General features: G+C 34.6%; 2 protein-coding genes and 1 pseudogene across 3 annotated transcripts; 2 read left to right on the top strand and 1 right to left on the bottom strand.

Moving 5' to 3' along the window:
• The first annotated feature begins 709 nt into the window (after positions 1 to 709).
• On the top strand, positions 710 to 5,063 carry LOC108979602 (heat stress transcription factor A-4c-like). Of its 2 annotated transcripts, XR_001994227.2 has the most exons (3): positions 710 to 1,538; positions 1,653 to 2,730; positions 4,902 to 5,063. XR_001994227.2 is itself a non-coding variant. In XM_018950303.2 (2 exons), exons 1-2 carry the CDS (start codon positions 1,323 to 1,325, stop codon positions 2,607 to 2,609), a joined length of 1,173 nt encoding a protein of 390 aa, XP_018805848.1. In that variant the 5' UTR covers positions 710 to 1,322; the 3' UTR covers positions 2,610 to 2,907. The 2 variants fall into 2 exon arrangements, 1 of the variants encoding a protein (XP_018805848.1); XM_018950303.2 differs by lacking the exon at positions 4,902 to 5,063 and having other exon boundaries at positions 1,653 to 2,907.
• A 1,824-nt stretch (positions 5,064 to 6,887) lies between these two features.
• On the top strand, positions 6,888 to 9,652 carry LOC108979599 (annotated as a pseudogene).
• A 9,662-nt stretch (positions 9,653 to 19,314) lies between these two features.
• Positions 19,315 to 20,760, bottom strand: LOC108979600 (NAC domain-containing protein 2-like). Its single transcript, XM_018950302.1, has 2 exons — positions 20,527 to 20,760; positions 19,315 to 19,635 (listed from the first exon to the last, which is right to left on the bottom strand). The coding sequence occupies exons 1-2, from the start codon at positions 20,758 to 20,760 to the stop codon at positions 19,315 to 19,317; spliced, it is 555 nt and encodes a 184-aa protein (XP_018805847.1).
• Positions 20,761 to 26,898: the final 6,138 nt, after the last annotated feature.

Raw genomic sequence — 26,898 nt, 5'->3', positions numbered from 1 at the left:
CGTAATTCACGGTTGTAAGTATATTTTCTCTTAAAAAAATATATTTTATAAAAATAAACTAATAAATTTACGTAATTTTATGAATTTAATATATTACAATATAACGTATAGTATAAAATCATGTTAAATTATAAATTTAATTTTATAAAAGTTTATTTATAGATAAAAAATTTTTCTAAACAAAAACTGCTTTTATAAAATTTTTATTTACTTATATTTATTATGATTATAGAAATTAAAATATAAGTACTTTTTAATGTGAAATATTTTTATATATAATGTGTTTTTCTATATAAAATAAAGTTATACGCAATTATGTCCCTAAATTGTTAGCCATTAGTAGAAAAATAAATTTGTTTTCCTGGAGATTATTTGTTCAGTTACCACAAACAGACAAGTCTATTTGGAAGTAGCTTCAGAGTTAAAAAAAAAAAAAAAAATCGGACATTTTAAAATAAATTGTTTTAAGATTAAGGAAATAAATATAATGTCCGATGTCCGTAGCAGATAAGATCATTAAAAACTGGGGTTGTCGCCGTTACTTATGTTCCAAGTATTCAAATTTACATTTATTTTTTGGGATTATCTTACATTAATTGTGCAGTGTAAGGACTTGCCAAATGGTTGATATTTTCCAACTAATAACAGAACAGAAATGAACTGCTTGTCTTCGGTGTATATATATACAGCCTAAAGGTAAAAATACAAATGTACAGGACGACCTGTCAACTGTTCGCTCTGTGACGCGGAATTTTTCTGAGGGGTTTTTTTTGTTTTATATATTTTATTTTCTGTTCTTTCGGGCAGAAATGGACGCTTGCCTGTCGTCTCGCGATTTCTTTGGTATTCGGCCGGTAGTTGACTCCGTTTAGACTTCATTACCAGGAGGTTTTTTTCCTATCGACCTTGATTCCGGTGAGTTTCGAAAACTCCTGGTCGTAATTCGACGGGTTTTGTTTTGTTTTGTTTTTTTCAATTGGGTTTGGCAGTTCCATGGTATTTAGAGGCAATTCGAACTCAAAAGGTCCTGGCATGGTGTTTCTGATGGATTAAGAAATAAAGGGCGGCTTTGTTGGGGTTTTGTTTTGTTTTCTGGGTTTCGTAGTTATTGGAATCCATTGCAATGGGAAAGCAAGGGTCTTGTTTTGATTGAATTTGAAGCTTGGCAGTTGACTTGAAAAGAGTTTTGCAATAAAATTCTGGTTCTGGGTGTTTGAGAAAACTTGAGATTTTAGTTTTTCGTTTTGCTTCTGGGGAATTTGTGGATTCTGGGGTTTGAGGGCCTAACGAAAGTTTTGTGACTGAGGAATTGGGAAAGTAGGATGGATGATTCCCAGGGTGGTTCGAATTCGCTGCCTCCGTTCCTTTCAAAGACGTACGAGATGGTGGATGATCCCTCCACTGATTCAGTTGTGTCGTGGAGCCAGTGTAATAAGAGCTTTGTCGTGTGGAATCCTCCGGAGTTTGCGAGGGTTCTGCTGCCGAAGTTCTTTAAGCACAATAACTTCTCAAGCTTCATTAGACAGCTGAATACATATGTAAGCCAATACGTTTCATTAACCTGTCTGATTATTCATTTGTTTTCCTTCTCAATTTGTTGCTTAAAATTTTATTTTGCTTGAATTGAGTTGAATCATATTGTCTAATGATAGGGTTTTAGAAAAATTGATCCGGAACAATGGGAATTTGCGAATGAAGATTTTATGAGAGGTCAGCCACACCTTTTGAAAAACATACACAGACGAAAACCCGTTCATAGTCACTCAATGCAGAGTCTGCAAGGACAAGGAAGTGCATCGCCTTTAAGTGAATCGGAAAGACAGAGTTTGAAGGAGGAGATTGAGAGGCTTAAAAATGATAGGGAGCGGCTTCTTTTGGAGTCGCAGAGGAATGAAGAGGAGCGGCGTGTATACGAGCTACAAATACAGCGATTCAAGGAGCGTTTGCAGCAAATAGAGCTGCGACAGCAAAATATGATGTCCTCTGTTGCTGGAGTCTTGCGGAAACCAGGGCTTGCCTTGAATCTTGTGACACAACTGGAAAATCATGACAGAAAGAGAAGGCTGCCAAGAATCAGTTATTTTCGTGATGAAGCCGACATTGAAGATGATCAGATGGAGGCTTCGCAAAGTTTACCTAGAGAAAGTGGGGCAAGTGCTTCTACTTTGACATTGAAAATGGACCCGTTTGAGCACTTGGAGTCATCGTTGTCATTTTGGGAGAGTGTTGTGCATGATGTTGGTCAAACTTGTGTTGAACAAAATTCAAGCGTGGTATTAGATGAATCCACGAGTTGTGCTGACAGCCCTGCTATATCTGGCTTACAGCTTAATGTTGACATTCGGCCTAAATCTCCTGGAATTGACATGAACTCTGAACCTGCTACAGTTGCTGCTCCAGACTCTGTTGAGCCTGTTACCTCCGAAGAACAAGCAGTCGTGAATGCTGCTACTGTGCCCACTGGGGTCAATGATGTATTCTGGGAACAGTTTTTGACTGAGAATCCTGGTTCATCCGAAGCACAGGAATTTCAATCAGAAAGAAAGGAATCAATGGCTGAAAGAATGAAACCAAACCTGGCAATCATGGCCAATTTTAGTGGAAGATAAATAATGGAAATTAACCTTGCCTAGCGGTTGGGGCATCTTACTCCAGCAGAAAGGACTTGATACTGGTTGATTCCTTTCTCCGGCTTTTGATGCCCCAGTGGCTCACATGTAATAAATTTAGGTACGGATTGGTTTATTCTGGTTCTAAATAAGTTTGTCTTCTTTTGTTTACTGTTTTTGTTTCAATAGCAACTTCAATTAATTCCCAGAGCTTAGCATTAACCTTAATTTTAGTATGTTTACAAACATTTATTGTTGACCCGATATATATCTGAAGACAATGTATGTTTGTTTACAATGTGTGCACAAAAATACACATCGATGGTATGATAAGACAAGAATTAAGTAATCTTTGTTTCCTATTGGATCTTGTCTCGATTTCACCCTCTGTTGCACCCATGCTCATACTCATTTTGGAAGCCTGCAGTTTCATCCACTTTTTCTTCCTGTCCTACTGTTTCCTTGGAAGGCGTTTGCCAAGTGGCTGCTATGCTTTTATTTAGCACCTCATGTTTTCAATGGGTGTGGATATTGCTACTATTCAAATTTAACCATTCTAAGCTAGGGAGGAGATTCACTGGTGTTTACCAAGTATTGATAATGGAATATGGATACCTCCCCATGCACCCTAAAAGGAGAGAGAAAAGAGAACATCAGTAGACATATATTAACTCCATAACACTACATAGTTCTGTAATGATGTAATGATTTTACTACAATGGTAGGCTTTTGCACCCTTCCATGGAAACTTCAGCTGATGAAGAATGTATCATGTCTGCTTATGCCCTTAATGCAACAAAACATAAAATGTGAGTTGGGCATCACATCATGGAATTGAAAAATGTTAAATCTGATCTAGTTGTCAGCGCTAAGAATGACACTTCAATTTAATGGCATGGCTACTGAGATGGACACTGAAAAATGCTGATGTTGTTCTTGATGCAATGTTCCCATATATTTTAATGCCATGGATATATTTGTAGATACATCTGATGTTTGTTTTAAATATAGTTGGGATACTCCAAGTGGCACTATTCCCCATGGACATCCTCCTTTATAAATGAAATAAATTTGTGGTACACTTGGGGTTGGATGGAAGAGGCAAGTCGTCACAATGATATATGGACGATTTATTTAGCTCTCATCAGCTTTTATGCCTCATTTGTTGTGATTGTTATTAATTAGGACTTCCCCTCTTAAATATGTAGATGCTAAGAGATTGTTGTAGAATTTATGTATAACCAACTTTAAATGTGCAACTTGCGATAGATATGTGCGCTTTAACATCATCTGCATAATTGTTTCATGCGGATAACATATTGGAGCTTTAGATGATTGTATCCTTGTATTTGTTACATAATATGTTTTACTTTCCAAGAACTGATCTATGTTGAACATGTACAGAAGGATGTACCGATAGAACAATTAGAATCTCTTATACGAATAAGAGGCATATGTGTGGAAAACTAGGAATAAATAATCTTGAGGAAAAATATTATTGAGTCATTAGTTCTTCAGAAAACAAACGAGCGATTTTCCCTCATAATTCATTCTACAAAATCTATATTATAGTTGAAACTCTGGCCGTAGCCTAATTGTTTAGATGGGATACTGGTGTCACCAGCTAAAATGAGTTGTGAAATCATTGTATAAATGTTGATTATTCTTAAACATGGGTCTTTAGTGTTCTCCCTTATGGTTTAATGGCAAGAAAGAGTGACCAAAATGAAACTTCTTTTTTATTGCTAACTAAAATGGAATGAAAGCATTGACAATATTTGATGGATATATTTGCTACATATCATGTCGAGTTTAAGTGTGTGGTGGTTAAATAATTGAATTTATGTCTTTCCATCTGGTATTTAAGTTATATTCCCAAACTCTCCTCACGTGTGTTACGACTCTCTTTAGTAAGTAGGTCAAACATGTGGACTATTTAATTAAATGGGGGGAGGAGGGCAGTTTAAGAGTGCTTTCAGGGTTTGAACTTAGTTCCACTGTTTAGATATCATGTTAAATCACCATTTGTCTCAAAACTTTGAGCTGATAGAAAGAGGAAAGTTGAACAAGGAAAATTCTACATACCACACTCTCATTCTATTTTCATCCTGCTATGATGAGGTAACGTGCCTATTAATCTTTGAGTTTTTCTTTAAGCAACAAAAGTTGATCCAAGGGTGATTAAAAGTGATACATTTTATATAGTGGGATGTGAGATAGAAGTGTGGTATGTGGCATTACTCATTGAATAATTTTATTATCTTCTAATAATAATACTCTGTGATGTGGCAGGACCAAATATGATTTCGACAATGCTTCACTTGGTTATGTTTCGAGAATTTTCAGTATGTATTGAACTCTTCATTTACGAACTACATTCGTTAAACCTTGTATGAAAACCGCTAGTATATGTAGGAATTAATTTGAAATGAAGAGCTGAAAGGGTTTACATTTTGGAAGGTTTTTTCTGTCCTTGGAGTTGCATTTAGTGGTGTTGGAAGTTTCTGAGGCATGGTGAAACTCCAACATACAAATGACCCTAAGAGAAACTGCTTTCTTTTTACCATATATTAAGATGTTAATAGTATAGAATGGGTCACAGAGGCTTGTTATGTGACTTTTCAAGTTCATGGTATGGTCACATATCTACAACATTTATTATATACCAGAGTTATCTTACTCACTCTGGTAAGTAGGCACTTACATTTGAGTCGGTTTTTTATATGACGACTAAAACTTGGATTGAAAAAGCAATTATGTATGTCTTCCTAATTCACCATTTTTAGCAAAATGTACATATGCCAGTGGATGCAGCAAAATGGTCACAAATGAAAGATTGAAGATTGTGGTAGCTATGTGATAGGTTCTGCTATCGTGTACTTATCCTTATTGATGCATCGGAACTGGTGTGTGTCCAAAAAGTGTTGGATATGGAAGACTGGTCCTGATTATTATCCTGAGTGTGTGCATTGTTTTTAAATGTCTGGTAAATCATATGTCAGTAGGGAAATTGGCCCTGAATGTTCCCTCTCAATTCACAAGTTGGTATAAATTATAACTCTCTCTCTCTCTCTCTCAGTTTCCAAGTTGAATTCGGTCAGCTATTTTGACGGTTCATTTGTGTTACTGCTGTAAGTTTGTAATCTATCGCTTAGGTTTAATGGGTGTTTATTGCTTCGATGAAATGCATTAAAGGTTTGGTTTTCTGCATTTAGATGATTTATATTTTTTGCCCCTCACACAGCAAAAAGGGTCATACTGAGTTTTCTGCAAGGTTGGGACATATTGATCCATATGTTTTTGTTTCTGTATGTTGTTCTGTTCTTCTGTCAAATAAATTAAGCTAGTGCCAATTCCTATTCTGGAGAAAGTTGTTTGTTTTACCGACCAATGTGAAAAATTTTCTCGGCATCAGTAGGGAAAATTCATACCATGCACTTGTGAACTCTGGAGTCTGCGCAGAGATTGCTAGCTAAGCAGCAGGGAACCTCTTTCACGCACGCTGATGCGACCTTTGAGTAAATGCCTATATTATTCTATGCAAGTTAAGCAGCATGGAACTGCGCCAGAGGTGGCTCGATCGCCAGCCACCCACATTTGCAGTTGCCTAGTCGGGCCACCGGGTGGTGGCTTGATGTCGAGGATTTATAATCTTTTTTTAATTTTTTTAAAAATATTTTTATATGTAAATCAAATCATCCACACAACTTAAATGATAAGATTTGATTTGTAAGATTTAAATTTTAAAATTTATCTTTTAAATTAAATTATATCATATAAACAGTACGTGGTATAGTGGTATAGAGATCTTAGAATAGTAATACTCATAAATAAGTGGCGCTTACATGGCCTGATAAGGAACCTGCAGCGAACAATGATGGGTGCTAATGTGGTGCTTCTAACATTTTATTAATGAATTTTTAGCAGAAGAATAAATTCATTTAACTTTTTAACTTTTTAACTCATAAATCTTCTAACTTTTTAAGTAAAAGATAAAAAAAAAAAAAAAAAAATTTTTGGACAAAAATAAGTTTGGTAGTGGGTAACCGGAGGTGGTCCCCCTATTCGAGCATTATCATAGTAGAACACCACCTTTAGTGGTAAAAATATCTTAAATTATAAAAATAATTTTAATACAATCATATATATTATTTTTAATTAAAAGTCCTTGTGTGTGTGTGTCTATATATATATATATATATATATATATATATATATATATCGCGCAAACTTGGGCACAAAGTACTCTTATATGTCAAGCTCTCTTGGTTGTCATTAATGGCCAAGTACTGCAACCAAAATCCTTGTGCCTTTTTTCTAGTTGTGGTTTTTCTTTCATGGGTTTTGCTTGTGCATAGTGCTGAAACTGAGTATGTTTCGGCTGTGGGTGATCCGGGAATGAGAAGGGATGGCCTGCGGGTGGCAATAGAGTCATGGAATCCGTGCAATGAGGTTGGTCAAGAAGTTCCTTCCCTTGGCAGCCCAAGAGCTGCAGATTGCTTTGACATATACAATACTAGGACTTCTGCACCAGCACTCGGTTAGCTAGCTTGCCACTCTTCTGCTTTTATATTTCCTTTTGCATAAAACTTCTTCGCTATTTCTCAGCTTTCTTCCAAAGAAAAAAATAAAACTTCTATTATTTATTAGGATAATCCAACATTTGTTAATTCCAAGAAAATACAGTTCTAACGTTGGCAAGAGTAGTGTGGTTGTATATTTATAATATGTTTTGTTCTTTGAACCCAATAGTTCTAGATTTTTATTTTTTATTTTGTTAGTTCGCATTTTTTTTTTTGTGTGAGAATGAGGGATTATATCATAAAGAAAAATTCTATTTATAAGTCGGTGTGAATAAAAAATCTAGTAAATTACGGCTTACATGACATAATTTAATTTGAAAGATAAATTTTAAAATTTGAATCTTATAAATAAATTCTATCATTTAAGTGATGTAGACGGTGTACTCCACACACAAACTTGATAATAGAATAAATTCTATATGACTTTTTTTATTTGGATAGGAAACAGTTATGGGTTAGTCCACAAAGTGACGGAGGAAGACAACAGACTAGGGGGTAGGAGACCTCTTCCTTGGAGTGTAGCCAGAAGCCCTTTTCGATGTAAACCTTTATGCTGCATGTAAGGAACTGTATCTTGGATCAAAATGTCAAGTTGAAGACACCCCAAATCCATGGCAGTTTTGGATGATCATGCTCAAGAGTGGTAACATGGACACTTATAACAGTCCATGCCCTAAAAATGGCTATAAAGTTGGACCTTTCGGCCCGGACAGCATGTTCCCTTGCTTTGGAAAAGGGTGCATGAACCAACCAAGGATAAATCATGACTACACCAATTCGGAAGGGCCTAATACTAATAGCATTACTGAAGGTTTTATGGGTCATGGGACTTGGAGGCCGATTTCAATAAAGGTTTGATTGGAAATATATCTTACCATTCAGTAACTTGGGAAAAGGAAATTGGCAAGGGAAGTTGGGTTTTTCATCATGTCTTGAGAACTTCAAGGAAGTATCCTTGGTTGATGCTTTACTTGAGATCTGATGCTACCCAGGGATTATTTGGTGGTTACCATTACCCAGGTTGAGGGATGTCTAAAATTGTAACTAATTCTGTCTCACTTTAAATTACTCATTGGTAGGCATGAATTTTAGTAATTTCATTCTCATTCGACATTTTTTCTATGAAAAATTATATTCTCAAACCAGTGTGTAGAGCATATCTAGCTAGTAAAATCTTACAATTATTAAATCTTACTATTTAAGTGATGTGGATGACCGTGTACTAGCTCTACATATTGGTTTGAGAATAGAACAACTCTTTCTCCATCGAGTCAAATGTCATAACTATTAGTTCCTAGACTAGACATATGTATCATGTAGATACCCGAGTCACCAAACTTTAAAGTGAGGTTCACCCTGAATGTGATTAAAGGTGGTGGTCAAAGAAGCCAGTTCTATCTAATGGACATGGGAAGCTATTGGAAGAATAATGGCCGACCTTGTGATGAAGATGTGACTTCAGATGTCACAAGATACAACAAAATGATCATAAATCCAGACACAAAAAGATATTGCCATTCAGACGACATCAGACACTGTCCACCTTACCACACATACCCTAATGGAACGTGTGTTTATCGCAACAACACTACTCACTTCCCATATGCAGCCTATCACATGCATTGCTCACCAGGAAATGGAAAGCAGCTTGATTTTCCTTACGCCATTTGTGATGCATTTAGCAATCCTCAACCTCAAGAGATACTGCAGATTTTGCCACACCCAGTTTGGGGTGACTATGGTTACCCTACCAAGTTTGGAGAAGGTTGGGTTGGGGATCCAAGGACATGGAAACTTGATGTTGGGAGATTGTCCCAATCACTTTACTTTTATCAGGTATGGATTCCTTCATGTTCATATTCGTTTTACTTTGGGGAACAAAGAAATGTGAAAATAAGTTTCATGGAAACCAAAAGAAATGCAAAAATAACTTTGATGGAAACCAAATTTTTTGTCCAATTAATTATGGAATTAGGGGAAGAATTATGAAAACGTTAGAATAATAAATGTTGTTTAATCTTTAAATGATCATTAGTGTTTGATGCGATATTTTGAATACCGTACTTGTGACCGTTTCGGTCAAGGTATTGAAATAATTTATATATGAATAAATTATATATAAATTATATATAAATTATAAATAGTCTGGTCTAAATTGGGGGGTCAAAAAATGAGCTTGCAGTTTGAAGAAATGAAAAAAAAAAAGTAAAAGCCAAAATATCGACTGGTATGGGTTAAAATGACCGAAATTCTGACCGGTATGAAACTATACCCTTCTCTATACCTGCTATGCTACAAAAACGGTATATTTTGGCTGTACCGGCAGGTACGATATAAAATTCAAAACATTGGTTTGATGGAAGAAACCTTCATTGAATACATTAATGCAGGATCCAAGTACTCCACCAGCTAGAAGGCAATGAACATTGATTAATTTGGGAACATAAATATATAAAGACCTGACCAAGTTACTGAATGGATTGTTGCCGACTTTGACATCCACGTACCCAAGCAATGAAGGCATTGAAAAGACGTACCAGCTTTAGCTTGAAATAACAAAGCTTATTATAATGGGGAAATAGTGTAGCTTTTACTCATCAACTTGGTAAAATCATAGAGGATTTTCGTGGATTTTTTTTTGTTTTATCAATTGTTTTGTTTTGCTAGGGAAAAAGATCTAGTCCTAGGATTCTTTATTTTTTATTTATTATGAGAGTTGGAAAATAAAAGATAGAGAGCTCAATTGCTCAATTGATATGTGCATGTTTTTTTTTTTTTTGTCTCAATAATGAGCTAAATAATCTGTTGCAGTTAGTATAGATGAATAAAGGCAGACCACTTGAATGGGACCTATTCTCTTAATAGGCGGTAAAACTGAATAGGACAAGGGCCGAGTTATCTGATGAGTGTCTTTCTAGCCTTTATAAAAAGGCTCTCATGTGAAGCTAATATGGATGGCTACATACAAGTATAGCCAAATCAAGATGAGGTCATGAGATGGGAAAGATGGTCAAAGGCCGCAACAGGATTACCATAAGAAAGCCTATCCCCACTAGTTAACTAACATAGAAATCTATTATTGGATAATTAGAGTCTCTATGCAGTGAATCTCTTTTCAACCAGGCCATGCCACCATTTGGGATGGGAATGGCTCCCCACATGCCTCATTTGATGGAAGTACTCCAGTCCAGTTGCCTCCTCGAAGTGGCTTGTCAACCATGCTTTGTAAGTTCGTTTACATTTTTTTTTAAATGAACTTTTCATTAATAATAACAGATCAATTACAGAGTTTTTCATATAAGACATTACTTGAGATAAACTTAGAACTCTCATCGACCATTACAATCTCATTGCTATAATTAAAACTAAACTTAGCTAGTTGGTGTGCAACACCATTTCTTGCTCTCAATACCCATTCAACCTTCCAATCTTGTCTTCTCTCAAGTACTTCTTTGATACCATCCACTATTTGCTCAAACCAAAACCAATTCTCTTTTTTACTATTTACTGCCTTTACAACACCTTGTGCACCACCTTCAAATATTACATTGCAAAAGTTAAGTTCATGGCACAAAACCAATGCTCTATACAATGAGACGTTAAAAATGATGAACAATGTCAATTATAACCCCTAACCTTCCAAGCTAACGATGCGGGAGAATAACTTACTACGCCGTGCCATAAGATTCATTCTAACATAAGCAATATGAGGAAGTCAGAACTTTTCTACTAATCAAAGATATGTAAAATGGAAATAAAAGTGATAGGAATAAGGATATGAACATAACTTATTTATATATATATATATATTTGTGTCTCATCGCAATTAACTTTAATTTTTTCTTTATATATAAAAGTTGAACGTAAATTTAAAATACATTTGAACGTAAACACATCGAATGTATGAGAGGAAAATTACTCATGAAAGCATCTTTACTCGTCTCGAACGATGATCTACTGAAAGTTAATCGTTTCTAACTATTGGACAACATCATGATTTGAAATCTAAGATTTAAGACCAGATCATTTCATGATGGAGGTTATGATCAATATTAAGTGGGCTCAATAATTATCATTATGAAAAAACTTCCAACGGTCATTATGTTACAGTCGCAATAACTTTGAACACTATACTTATTAGTGTCTTTCCCTTTTAGAATTCTCATAAGATGGTGTTTTCTTGAATTGTTCCGAGAAGTGCTAATCGAAGAATAACAAAAAAAAGAGCTTCATAGTATCCTAGGAACAATTTTGCCAAACTCTATAGCACTAAAATGGGACAATGTATTCTAAAGAAATTATTATTATGACCGAGCCTTTAAGATTTTATTGATATTTAATTATTGCTTGCCTTTGCATTGTTAATACAATGTATATTTATATTCGAACATAAATATGAGTAAATGTGTGTAAAAAAATACTTGTTTTTTTAATTAAATTCAAGTTGGAACAGAGCTTCATACATATGAACTTAAAAACATTCAATTTCATGTTCGCTTGTGTGAATATAAGACACTTGATTATGTTCAAACGTCAAGTATAACATACGATCGATTGCGTACATAGTCCTAATTTATGTGAACTTTCACAAAATATTTGAACAAATATTTTAACATTCAAATGTTTTGATATATTTAATTATATATCTAAATTAAAATGCAAGTAATGCGGACAAACACAAATGATTCAATTTTTCAAGTTAAATTAAAGTTGGAACCCATTTTTATGTAATTAAACTTAAAGAAAAATTGAGTGTAATTATAAAAGTTTGACGTAGATTTAAAATACATGAAATTCGAATGTAAACACATCTGAGTGTCTGATAAATTACTTTCGAATATTCGACCGATGTAAAACATCATTCACAAATGTATATTTACTTACAAATGTTTGTATTTAAAGCGACATGTGTATGAGAGTTTACATCTGAACACTCAATATCATATTCGAATGTGTTGACACAAGTCAATTAGCATTCATTAAATTAATGTCAATAATAACATACGAATGTGATCAAGTTCTTCATGTGAACATTTACAAATTGTTGGAACAAATTATATTTTTACATTCTAACATTTTGTCACATGATGTTTAATTAGTTCGAGCATCAATGTAAGTAAATGTGGGTAATTAATCACAAATGAATCATTTTTTTTAAATTAAATTGAAGTTGGAACATATGTTTATACACTTAATTACTTAAACAAAATCAAACATAAGTGTAATTAATGTTTGAATGTATATTTAAAATACATAGCATTCAAACATTAATATATCTCTTTTAAACATAAACCTTAAATGAGTTATATAAAAAATTATCATTCTTCCTATAGAAATATGAAATTATTTAAAAGTACAAAAAGTTCAATCATAACCTAAAAGACTAAATTTTCAAAATCTATAAAAAAATGAACTAAAAATATGTAATAGGTTGTAGAGAGCTAACTCCAACTCAAAAATTGGCTTACAGGGTAATAGAATATGTAGTTTAATTTACTTGAAAGTTTCTAATGATCGAGCAGTATCTAAAGTCTCAATTTTGTTTTTAGTTCTTACAAGAGCTAGAAGTCAAACTATGCAAAGCTCGATTGCTCAATATATATTGATGCGTACATATCATTTTCTTGATTTCAATAACAAATTAAACTTTCAGTTTGTTCCACTAATCAAGGTAATTGAATGAAAAATAAGCATGATAGGAATAAAGATATAAATAGACCTTGTATACATAATATTTATGTCTCTTTCACACTGACTCTAATTTGTTCATATCCTCCCAAACTTACCGAACGTCTTTGATTTGCAGTCTAGAATATATTATAAATACATAGATTAAGAATGATTCTTTTTTTTCTTAATTTTGTCTCAGTTAATATTGTCTCAACCCTAATTATACATCACAAAGTTATATTGATAAGCATGTAGAATTTTAATTACAATTATTCTTTTGAGATACCTTGGAGATAATTCTAACATGATATCTATACATTTTGTTTTATGTGATTTGAGAATGTTTAGGATTTACTAGACCCCATAACCAACTTGCATTAGGTTAATCTAAGCAATAGTAACTAAGAACTAGGTCATGGATCCACAATCACTCTCCCAAACATTACGGTCAAGATTTAAAAAAAGGCTTATGGTGGAAGAATGATTGTTTCCTTCATTCAAAGTCAATTGAAATGATATGACCATTCTCCACCTCTCAGCTACTTTGCAAAAAAGATTCATTTTGAGGAACAAGACCTAGAAGACAATCAAGATCATGTGTGTCAATACTGACCCCTATCTCTCTTACCCATCATTAAGTGATTCTACATAAATGAGTTTTTAATTTGGAGTTGTTATTGGTATCATTGCTCCATATGTAAATCTGGAGCATTTTGTGCGTTCATTAAACTAGCAATTTAATTTGGATATTCATCTAACCCATTTCGACTAACAACTTGTGTATATTTTGTGACTTTAGATTTGGGTTTATGCATAGTGTCTCATCATGTAAAAGGACCTGAAAATGAGGATTGTACTAACACTTTTACTCACCAAATATAAAGAAACATAAACGTACAATTAGTAAATATTAATTAGCTTCTGCACTTTTTTTTTAATACATGAGGAAGGGAGATCCGATCCTTGGTTTTCTTAGTAGAAAATCAAGGTGTTGCCAATTGATCTAAAGAACCTTGGCAACTGCTACACTTTTGTGGTTTAGCTGTGCCTTTTTATTTATAATGCTCACCTAGTGTTTTTTGCTAATACGTTACATGCAGTTCTAAGTCTAGGCTATAAGTACTTTTTGTAGAGTTCAATGACTACTCTGTTACTATAAGAAAGAAACAAAATAGTACTAGACCCGATTTTTTACTCTTCTTCTTGTGATGATTTCATCTTTTTTTCCTTATGTGTATCCTTATCTCTTTGTCACTTTTCTTTGGTAGAGTTTGAGTTGGATTTTGTTTCAATACGCCCCCTCAAGCTCATTGGCACTATGATGGCATTGAGCTTGTCTCTTAGTAAGGTGAATGATTTTGTTAGAAGAGGCTTAGTGAAGGAGTTGGCCTGCTGATTTTTACTATAAATGAACTTGACTTGAAATGCTCAGGAAGTAACTCTCTTTTGGACAAAATGAACATTGATTTCAATGTGTTTTGTGTGTGCATGAAAGATCAAATTTGTAATTCAATAAGTTACTTTGATATTATCGCACCACAAGATGAAGGAAGATGTCGAGTTCATGCATAGAGAATGAAACTATGTTAGTACATAAACAACATTTGCAATAACTCTATACTCCGATTCGGTACTTAATCGAGAGACAGTTGTTTTCAAGAATTCCAAGAGATGAGATTAGATCAAAGGAAGTGCAGTAACCACTTGTAGAATGTTGATCATATGAGCAACATGTTCAATCTGCAACTGAGAATGCATGGAGAGTTAGGGCGGAGAGGTGTCCAAAAGATGAAATGTTGCAAAGATAGTGTAGAATGCACTTAATGACACTCCAATGGTGAACCGTCGGTTTGTGCATAAATTGACAAACCCGATTTATAGCAATGAGAGATTTGGGCAAGTAAGAGACATATATTGTAGCAAGCCAACAACACTGCGATAAAGGCTAGGATCTTGAAAACATTCACTAGAAGATAAAGAGTTGGGCAGTGGTGGACATCAGTGTAGAGACTAGTTTTCCAGAGCTCATATTAGTTCAGAGATGTACTTCTATTACGATAAGTCCCTCGGAATGAATAAATGCTTCAATGCCCAGAAAGTAATGAAGTGGGGCCCATATCCTTTAACTCAAACTCAGCCTATAACTTGTTAATGAGATGAGTGATGGAATGTGAATTAGGCCTAGTGACCAAAATCATCTAGGTAGACCAAAAGATAAATACGATCTATCCCAGATCCATAAATAAACAGTGACATGTCTGACTTTGAATTGAGAAATCCCAACTAAAGTAAAGTTGGATGAAGTCGAGAAAACCAAGCTCATAGGACTTGTTTTAGGCCATAAAAAGACTTTTTGAAGTGACAAATATAATTTGGAAACGATGGATGGATGAACCTAGGTTATTGTGACATAAACACATCTTCCTTTAAATCTTCATGAAATAATTCATTTTCCACATCTAATTATTGAATGCTCCAGTTTGTTGACACTACAAGAGAAAAAAAAATACATGAATGGTGATAGGCTTTACAACTAGGCTGAAAGTTTCATTAAAATCAATTATAGGCTGTATGTGAAAGACTTTGGCCACAAGACGGGCCTTGTAAAAATCAATTGTGTCATCTACCTTTCATTTAATCTTAAAATCCCATTTGTACCCTACCTAGTTAATATTGGTCCGTGGAGGAACCAAGGTCCATGTGCCATTTTTCATCAAGGCTAAGAACTTGTCATTCATAGCTGGGCGCTATTCTAGATAACGTATAGCTGTTGAATAATATCTAATTATTGAATGCTCCAGTTTGTTGACACTACAAGAGAAAAAAAAAATACATGAATGGTGATAGGCTTTACAACTAGGCTGAAAGTTTCATTAAAATCAATTATAGACTGTATGTGAAAGACTTTGGCCACAAGACGGGCCTTGTAAAAATCAATTGTGTCATCTACCTTTCATTTAATCTTAAAATCTCATTTGTACCCTACCTAGTTAATATTGGTCCATGGAGGAACCAAGGTCCATGTGCCATTTTTCATCAAGGCTAAGAACTTGTCATTCATAGCTGGGCGCTATTCTAGATAACATATAGTTGTTGAATAACATTTAATTATTGAATGCTCCAGTTTGTTGACACTACAAGAGAAAAAAAAATACATGAATGGTGATAGGCTTTACAACTAGGCTGAAAGTTTCATTAAAATCAATTATAGACTGTATGTGAAAGACTTTGGCCACAAGACGGGCCTTGTAAAAATCAATTGTGTCATCTACCTTTCATTTAATATTAAAATCTCATTTGTACCCTACCTAGTTAATATTGGTCCGTGGAGGAACCAAGATCCATGTGCCATTTTTCATCAAGACTAAGAACTTGTCATTCATAGCTGGGCGCTATTCTAGATAACGTATAGCTGTTGAATAACATGTGAGCTCAAAATCACATGAGGTAGAGTGTGTGAACAAGGCATGGAGTGATGGGTAGTAGATGAGGCTGAGAAATAGTTGTTTGTGTCGAATTATATTATTTCGGGCTTATGTGATAATTGGAGTTCGTACCTCCTTCAACAATTGGCATCAACATCTTGGTCATCCTCGGCTCGTATTCTTCGTCAACTTATTTTTAAATACAATTTTTCGGTAGTCAATAGTCTCTAGAGTCCTTTTATATGTAATGCGTGTCAAATGGGCACAAATTATTTTTTTCACTAGATTTGGTCTAACATGACCAAATTATACTCTTTGAAAATATCTTATCTCCCGTTGTGTGCCTCTCCACATCTTGATTTGTCTGGAAAATGCTTGAGACCATATTCTCTACTCACTCCCAATCTCGAATTATTCATTATCGATCCTAACTCTCCAACATAAAAAAGTACAGCATGTCCATCGCTGATTACTTTTAAAATGTGAAACTCTTAGCTGATACAGTTGTCAATGTCGGTCACCCTCTTCCAAATTTTGAAATTACCACCTATCTCCTAAGCGGTCTCAGTTTTGACTATGATCCTCTTGTCACCTTTGTGAACACACGAATTGAACCTATAACTCTTAACGAGTTATATGGCCATTTGTTGACCCACGTCTTGACCAACAGACTATTATTTTTAATCTTGACAATTCTTCTGTGTAGGTTGCTACTCACACATCTTAAGGTCGTGGCATTACTTCTTGTGCCCCCTCTAGTAGTTCCAACTTTTCTCAACGATCCTCACAATCATTTGGTTGTGGCCGATGCAGGGGGCGTGGCCGAGGAAAACCCATTAATCATGGCTCTAGCTACCAATACATCCACCAATTGCCCACTCTGCCAAGTCTACAACAAATATTTCTACAATGCTATCAAATGCTACCATTAGTTTTATCACTCATATCAAAGTTAAGACCAATCTCCGATGTCTGCCTATGATGCAAACCCTTAGAATCCCGGTGACCTCTCTTGGTATCCCATCAATAGTGGTACAAATCATGTGACATTTATCTCAACATTCAGGATAATCTCTATTGAAGATACGAAGGATGTTATAACTAGGTGCGTGTTTGAACATAATCTCAAAGGGATATATGTGATTTGTAACTGGGGAGGACAATCAGTTTATGAGAAACGTGGTGGTGAGGAAAGTTTCATCCTAGTGTTTGTGGGGTATCGAGGAACCAGCTAGGAGAGATAGTCTCATCTCAACAATGTGATGGAGCTTGCGCTCCAAGGTGCAATTCTGTTGATGGGTATAGGGCAGGCCAAACGAGGATAGATTCTAAATTTAGAAAGAACAATGGTAAGAGGTCAAGATTTGTCACCCCAGTCAGATTGCAACAATTTAATTTTATGGTCAAAAAGACGTTCAACATGAGTTTTGAAAGTAGGGAGAGCCGATAAAACGTCATATTTATTTTTTAAGAAAAAAAGCTAGACAAATTTGCTAAAATCTAGAGGTGGCAATATGTGACATGACTCGTTAACTCAACATGAACACGATACGAAATTAGCGGGTTTGAGTTTAATGTTAATGAGTTCGGGTAAAAATGGATTGACCATTTGAGACAGAATTTATAAACGGATTAACCTGCTTAACACAAAATCAACTCGTTCTGACCTGTTTAGAATTTATTTTAAAATCAAAATTGTATTTTGTTAAGTAGTAATAGTGGTATTTCTTAGTATCCCTATGTTTTTATTGTTTTATTGTTGTGATTGTAATTTTAGACCTATGATCATATTTGTTATTGTATGGTTTGTAATATTGGTTTTATTATATGTTAAAATTTGAAAAATATTGATATATATTTTTTAAGATATTGTGGTTATTAAAAAATGTAGATTTTAAATTTATGTGAAATTATGTTAATCAAGTCAAATGAATTATACGTTTTAGTTCAACTCATTTACCTGAAATAAACAGGTTTAAATGAGTCGTGTCATGTTAACATATTTCTAATTAATTATTAAAAATGTCAAAACGGGTGACACGACACAACCTGTTATCTAAATGGGCTGGGTTGGGTTCGAGTTGACTTATATAGTCGAATGTTCATGAGCTGACATGACACGAATACTACCCGAAAACATGATTTGTCACCCCTACTAAAGTCATCAACGAATGAAACATAGTATTTATTATTATTGACTGATGTAACTCAAAGATCTGACCTTAAAAGAGTTTTTAGAAAGCAAAATGTGACGTTCCTTAAAGTTGGATTGCCACTATAAAAAAACAAAACAAAAGATAACTACTAATTACAAGTACATCCCTTTTTTTTTTTCCAAAAAGATAATACCCGTGATTACTAGATAGGAAACAACTATTAAAAGTTCAAAATTCATTAACTAAAATTACATCAATCCAAAACTAAATCATCCAAAGGTGGCTGATTAATCCTTATTGATCGGTGGTCGTTGGCTAGTATACAACCTAACGCCTAAGATTAGTCAAACATACAATTTGGGTCTTTTGAATAGTTATTCTGATCAGGAAGCTACAAATTATCCGCAAACAATGTATCAGTGTAATCAAAATCCAAATCTTGCAAATATTTGAAGTTTTCATAATCAGGATACGTAGGGTTCCAAACTGGCTCAAAGACATTCTCTGTGTAATCCACCAAAGGAGCTGGAGGACTAAAGTCAATTGCAGGTTGAACCATCTGAGTAGGATCAACCAATGCTCCTTCATGATATTGATCATCATGTAGATTACTACTGAATTGATCATTGGCAATTGCCATTGGTTCAGGATCTATATTAATGACATTCTCCAAACCTAAAGTAGTCTGATCATTGTTCTTCGAATCATCAAGGATAGATGTTTCATTATGATCCACATCCGCAACAGCAAGTGTTCTGGAGAATTTCTTGATTTTCTTCTTAATCCTATACAAAACCCAGTCATCCAACCACATGTCATTTGCTTCCCTTTTGTTTCGAGGAAGATTCTTCACTGTAAATTCATACATAATCTAGTTTGTTTTGACACCATTTGGAGGTTTTCCTCTGTAGAAAACCAATGATTTCTTAAACCCGATTAGTTTTCCGTAGGAGTTGATGATTGACTTGTCAGCTCCTGTGGCCTTCCAATATCCACCATTGGCTGATCGACTTGGACAACTTCCATTTCGATACCTTCGATCTCTTGGAATGAAAAAGTACCAATGATCTGTTTGTCCATAATCCTTGAATATCTCTGAAAGAAACTCGGGTTTGTGGAGATATACATTAGCCGGCACGATCTGGCTCACAGCAGTATTGGCTGGTTCGATATCTTTTTCTTTAAGTAATACCTGACGAGCTCGTCATCTATTGGATAGAACCTACATCCAAAAGGATAGTGTCTGAGATATTCTTCCAACTCCTTGATGCAGGGGTTATGTGAGTAAGGTTTGGGGTTGATTTTGGGAGTTATCAATCGGTGTTGCTTGTGGGGTAACCGAAACGTTCATTACATTCGGCTTACTTTCCTTATCCGACGGCATAATATTTATATTCCAGACTGAGGAAAAAGACTACAGTATTGATCTATAAAATTCAAATGAGAAGAGGAATCCCCACACGAACAAAAAACATGTAAAAAGGAAGCCCTACTAATAATTGAGAAGCAAAACAATACACGTTTTAAACAATCTCATCGATAGGTTGTTTCAACATCTGTCAACCAATTATGGTATCAAATCAATTATTTAATATCGTTTCTCGACTATGTTTTTTAAAATTTCTACGATATATTTAATGTATTAGAGAATTTGTTAAGATTATCATGCCCTTCAATCGAATGGGCAATTATTGAACATGAAGATTGTCACGTAAATATTGAAAGCGAACCAAGAAAAGTGGCTTGGTTAGTAAATCAACAAGCTGATTTTTTGTGGAAAGAAAAGAAACATGCAGTTTTTGTGTCAAAACTTGATCACGAACATAGTGAAAATCAATTTCAATATATTTTGTTCTTGCACGGAAAACTGGATTAGATGACAAATAAGTTGCTCCAATATTATCACATCAGATTTTTGGACTGGTTATTAAGGGAAGCTGCAGATCTTGTAAAACCAATTGGATCCAACTTAATTATGTTGCTGTGTTGGAGGGTGATTTATATTCGGATTCGGTGCTGCTACAAGCAATTGTTGGTTGTTGTTTGCAGCTTCAATTGATTAGATTTGATCCATGAAAAATACAGTAGGCTCCAATTTGTCCGCAGCCCAATCTTCATCACTGAATCCTTGAAGAGAGTGATATGAGTTATTATGGAAATGAAGTGCATAGCCAACTGTGAACTTTAGATACCGAAGAATTCGTTTGACGGATTGCCAATGATTGTCCTTAGGTTGATGCATAAATTTGCTAACACAGTGCACCGTAAAAGCAATATCTAGACGGGTAAAACCCAAGTAATGTAAGGCACCAACCATGCTTCTATAAAGTTGTGGATCTAAAAAATTTGTCCCATCATATTTAGATAAGGCACAAGTGGTACTCATTAGAGTTGAACAAGGCTTAGCTTCATGCATGTTTACCCGTTGTGCAAGTTGGCTATATATTTCCTTCGAGATAAAGATTTTTATTACTTTTAATTATTTTATTTTAAAATGAGTATGCTTTATTTTTAAAATATGATTTGTTAAAAAAATCAAGAATATTATTTTTAAGACTTTGAAATATTTTCCAATTATTCCCTGCCATTAGATTGGTAGGTGAGAAGCATCCTTGAGGTGGATAGATCTCCACTATCCATCTCCCAAGCTTATGTGATAAGTTTTGACTAAAGCAACTAAATTCTTTTTTCCTTATTTCTCCATTGAACCCGTAGCTTCCTAAGTAAGCCATAGAATTTCCTTTTTTTATCCCTTACACGTTGGCTTACAAGAGAAGGAACAAATTCTTTTTTTCTCTTTTGCACCCATCGGTCAAAGCAACACAAAAAGGGGAGAAGTTAAAAGTTTATCACATTTAATCCCCTTAACTCGTCAACTACACTTAGGAAAAGAAAGAAAAAGTTACATCTTCTCCTCCAAGCTAAAGCTTTTCTTCTCCTCTCTTTTGTTCTTCAAGAAATTAAACTCTTCTCGTCATCTTCAAGCTTATGACTCCATAACAAGGGAAGAAGAAAAATATTTTTTCTCTCATCCTCTCCAAGCCATACGAGTATACCCTACTCATTTTCGGTTTTTGCCTCAAAGCTTGGAAATAGAGTTTGATTCCGTCTTCCAAATGGCGAAATATTGAAGGCAATAGACTTTTAATTTATTTCCTAGTATGATTTACATGTGGGTTTTAAGTTTCACCATTTTCTTACCCATAATGTTTCGGTTTTGGAGTTAAAACAGTTCTATTATTTTGGCTTTTCATCCACACGGCTATACTACAATTTGGTCCTCTATATTGCCTCTAGAAAGGAGCTAGGAGCTTAAGGTAAAAATTTTAATTTGACTCATTTGATTTTAGTGTAATTTTGGAGGCCAATTAAGTTGTTTTAGCTTGTGTTTTGGTGTAGTTAAACGCCTATATTACAAATAAATATATATGCCCTATTTTTGGCCCAAACCGAATGGTATTATAGTATTTTGCTATGTATTTTCCTATATTTCGAAAATACTATGTTGTTATTAAACTTAGTTTAATCATAGGTGATGATTAAAGTGATTTTAAATTATATATGTTGAAATCATGTGCCTTGTTTGAGGTTTGGTTGGTAATTTATTTTTAGGATGCTAGATGTGTGGTTTAGAGGTTTTGCTTGGTTCTATAATTTTATATATTGCTTTTGAAAGGTATTAAGTGAGTAAATCATAAACTTAAGTGTTTAAAGGTTTTAAAGTTTCTTAATAGGTAACTTTGCTATACTTTATACTACTTTAATTTTAATGGGATGTTTTATCTAAACTAATTAAAATATTACTTATGTGAATAAGTTATAGCTCAATTAGTTTAGATATAAGAGATGTTTGCGCATGATATATTGTGATATGCAAAGCTGTCCAAGTACCCCTATGCCCATATCATGCAATGTCTTGATGTAAAAATAGCTCATTTATGTTGTCCCTCGTTTGGTTAAATTCTACCTAACCCAAGAGTCCAAAATATTGATAATCTAACCTTTTTATAATAAGGGACCACAAGTTGATTTAAAAGGCATGTTTCCTAAGCTTGTTTAGCCTACTTGAGATGCCTAAATCTATTTTAAATGCCATTGTTGAGAATTTCTAGATTTTTATCTCCTAATGTCCACAACCCAAAATGAGCTTGAACCAAAGAGACCTTGTTTGAAGCCTATGAATTCTTGACTACTTTTCATATAAGATTTTAAAATAGCATTTCCATGGACAGCTAGCATGTCTTATTATTCAAGTTATTTATCTTGTAAGTTGAGGTGAGGAGTAGTCATTTGGGTTAATGTTAAGCATAGGAGAGAAGTTAGATTATAATATCATGACCTTCTCCTCTAAAGGGAGGGCTAAAGAATATTGTATGAGTATTAACACGCTTAAGCACCCTATTGATTATAATTGTGTATATGTGTATAAGGCAATGCATGTACGTAGGTTCTAAGTCATGAGATTTCCTTACTTGCTCTCTCAATAAACTTATTGATTATTATTCCTATATGTAGTATAGTATGAAAATATATCTTTTTCAAAAAAATACATGTGCATCGGAGTAAGAAAGATGATGAAAATATTTTGATTGCAAAGGAAATGAAAGGAACGTCTCATGCCTTATGCTCTAAGCAATGCTTTCAATGACGCAAAAAAAGTGTTTAAAATGTCCCTATGAACTGATGCTTTAAATGACGCGAAGAAAACATTTTAAGATGTCCCTATGAACTGATGTTAAATTGTCCCTATGAACTGACGCTTTAAGGATGCCATGAAAAATGATGTTTAATCTCATGCTTTTAAAATGATGTTTTCATGAATGCACTGTTAAATGAAAAGATGATGTTAAGTTCATGCTTTTAAATGATGTTTTCCATGAATGAACTGTTAGTTGAAAATGACTGAAATGAATGAATGAAATAACTGAATGAATGAATGTCTTATTGTATGAAAATATATAACGACCATATGAATGAAAAGGGTACCAAAGGAATAGGTAGATTGCAATGCCGGGTAAGTAGTATTGGTAGTGCACCCAGTGCCACCCCCTGACTGAAAGGGATTCCTAACCTGTGACCACGGGCAGAATCCAAGTCCAAAGGAAGACCGCTAACCCCAACACACGGGGTGTAATTATGTGTACCAGCCAAAAAAAATGAAACATGAAAAGTATGGTTATTTCTTAAACTGTTATACATGAAAGCATAGTATTTCTTAAAATGTTTATGCATGAAAGTATGGCTTATTCCTTAAATTGTTATGCATGAAATCATTGTCAAGATTAGCAAATGTTTATGTATGCATGTTTTCAAAAGAAAAAGAATAGATGCCTAGTATGTTCATTGCATGGTGTACTACTTACTGAGTATTCAACTCACTTTTATTTTAAATGTTTTAAACGTCTAGGTAATGATGAAAAGGCTGGGGAGCAAGGCATTACTGCAGAGAGAGAGGCAAACACTTAGTATCTTCCCTAACCTGAACATTTATGTTTATGGATGATGAGTTATGTTTATGGGTGTTGCTTTTATGTTGGGACGGAGTCTCTTTTTAACTTGAACAATTATGTTTTTGTGAACGTATGATGGACTCTGAGAGTCTCTTATGGGTGAATATTTGAATAAAATATCTATCAGGTGTTCCCTTTATTAAATTAGAAATTTAGAGTACATATGTATCATGTTCATGCAGATCGCATGTTAAAAGAAAAAGAAAAGTAAAAGGACAGGCACGTACGTCGCGATCCTGTCCTTCTCGAGGCGGGGTTATGACAGAACAATTCTTCCACACCAAGAAAATAGGAAAGTTTGCCTAAATCTTTTACAAGAAAAGCCGAGCCCAGTTGTTGAATAAATAGGTTAATTTCATATGAAGATGTTCCAGTGAGGATTATATCATCAACATATATAAGGATGAAGATAGAAACATCAGTCTTATGAAGAGTGAATAATGAGTTATCTTCCTTTGATCCAACGAACCCCATGTGCTGTAATTTTTTAGTTAGTCTGGAAAACAGGCCTTTGGAGCCTGCTTAAGTCCGTATAAACTTTTCTTTAAACAACAAAAATGATCTGAAAAATCAGGGTGAACATACCCTTGTGGTTGTTGCATATAAACTTCTTCATGTAGTAAACCATGTAGAAATGCATTGTGGACGTCAATTTGCTTAATAGGTCATTGTCGTGTAAGAGCTAGAGATAAGAACAACCGTATAGTCCCTGGATTAACCACAGGACTAAAGGTTTCTGTGAAGTCCATACTAGGTTATTGATGATACCCTTTCGCCACCAGTCACGCTTTAAAATGCTCAATATTTCCATCTGCATGTCTCTTAATTTGGAAGACGCATTTGTTGCCAACAAGGTTCTTACTTGGTTTGGATGGGACAAGATCCTAAGTACCATTTTTTACAAAAGCATTGAATTCAATATCCATAGTTTCACGCCATTGATGATGCTTAAAGGCATCAGAAAAACATGTAGGTTCTGTAGGACAAGAAACATGATTAGTAATTAAACAATGAGGTAGTGGATATCGGGCTATACCAACATATGGTGCTTTCGGTTTAAGGGATTGTGTCTGAGATCTGGTCATCATACGGTTTGGTCGCTAGGATCATTTGGAGAAATATTTGGGATGGTGTTTGTTGTTCCAGAAGTATCTCTTGAATTTTGAATAGAATTCTTAGCTAGTATTGGGGCGTCATCCGATCTTAACAATGATAACTAAATATCTGAATGTTCCTGATTTTGTGGAATGATCTGAGTACTTGGCAACGGATCCGGTAGAAGTATGATAGGACCTGCATGGTTAGTGTGAGTACCCGGGTGACAGAGAGATGATGGTAGGAAAAATATTTTTGGTTCAAGAGGAGCAGGTACTGAAGATTCTTTTTGGTATGGGAAGAAAGACTCATCGAAAGTGACATGGCGTGATACACATATTTTTCCTATGGCTAAATTAAGACATTTGTAGCCCTGGTGTGGTAGATTATAACCAAGAAAATTACAAATTTTAGAACGAAAATCAATTTTATGTTTGTTAAAGGCGCTCAAATTTGGCCAATAGACACATCCAAAAACACACATGAACAGTAGTTAGGTTTCTGATTATAAGCCATTTCAAATGGAGATTTGTTGTTTAAAACTTTGGAAGAAAGATGATTAATAATATAAGTAGTAGTTAAAAAAATATCTTCCCAATAAGGTTTGGGTAAATTTGAGTGAGCTAGCAAAGTTAAGCCCATTTCAACAATTTGACGATGCCGACGCTCAACCGAACCCATTTGTTAATGTGTGTAAGGGCAAGCTAAACGATATTGAATTTCACAATTTTTAAAATATTGATTTTAACTGTCTATACTCACCCCCCCCCCTAATCAATTTGAATAGCCTTAATTTTTGAATCAAAATGTCTTTCAACATGTTGTTGAAATTGAAGAAATATGTATTCGACATCAAATTTTAATTTTAAAGGAAATACCCAAATGAATTTGGTAAAGACATTAAATATATATATATATATATATATATATATATATAATAACGAGATTCATAGCTAGAAATAACCAAGCTGGGCCCCCAAACATCAAAATAAATTAATTCAAGGGGTTTTGAAACAGAATGAGTTGAAGCATAATAAGGTAAATTATGGCTTTTAGCCATCTCACACTCAGGACAAAGATTTTGTCTATTATTATAACCAACAGGTAAATTATTGTTATTAAGCACATGTCGAACAGTGATATAGGAAGCATGACCAAGGCGACGATGCCAGTCCTCAATAGAGATCTGGGCACCAACAAAGGCAGAAGGAAGACAACGTTGAAGAGATGGAGAGAAGCAGTAAAGGCCATCAAACATAGATCCTTTATGAAGGACATTCCCCGAGTAATCCTTAAGCAAAAAAAAAACTGTGAAACTCAAAATAAACATGATTATCTTTGGCAAATTTTTGAACTGAAAGCAAGTTTTTTTTAATTTGTGGAACGACGAGAATTTTATCAAGAAGAAAGGTAGAAGATGAATTAGAAATAGACGCAATTCCAATATGAGTGATTTTCAAACCTGTACCGTCACCAATTTGAATTTGATCATTGCCTGAAAATTTGTCAGTCCGGATATTCGGATTACTCATGTTGTTGGTCAGATGATGCGTCGCACCAGTGTCGGGATGCCATTCTTGTTCATGAAACTATTGCTGAGGTTGGTTGGAGGCTAAGTTGGCTTGTGGATTTGGGCGGGGAGGTGGAGTTTGGAAATGAGGATCAAATCGTTTGTAATAGCGTGAAGCTATGTGGCCTAACTTGTGACATAGTTGGCACCACAAGTTGTTGGTGGATCGACCACCTCCACGGGTGTCATTAAATTGAGCACGCCCCTTGCCTCGAGAAGTAGATAAGTGGCCATCACCCCGTCCACTAGAAAATTGTTGCTTGGTGGCAACATTTGCCGA

The sequence above is a fragment of the Juglans regia genome, chromosome 4, assembly GCF_001411555.2.
Source record: "Juglans regia cultivar Chandler chromosome 4, Walnut 2.0, whole genome shotgun sequence".
In the NCBI taxonomy this organism is placed as follows: Eukaryota; Viridiplantae; Streptophyta; class Magnoliopsida; order Fagales; family Juglandaceae; genus Juglans; species Juglans regia.
This window is presented reverse-complemented; position numbering and strand designations above follow the sequence as displayed.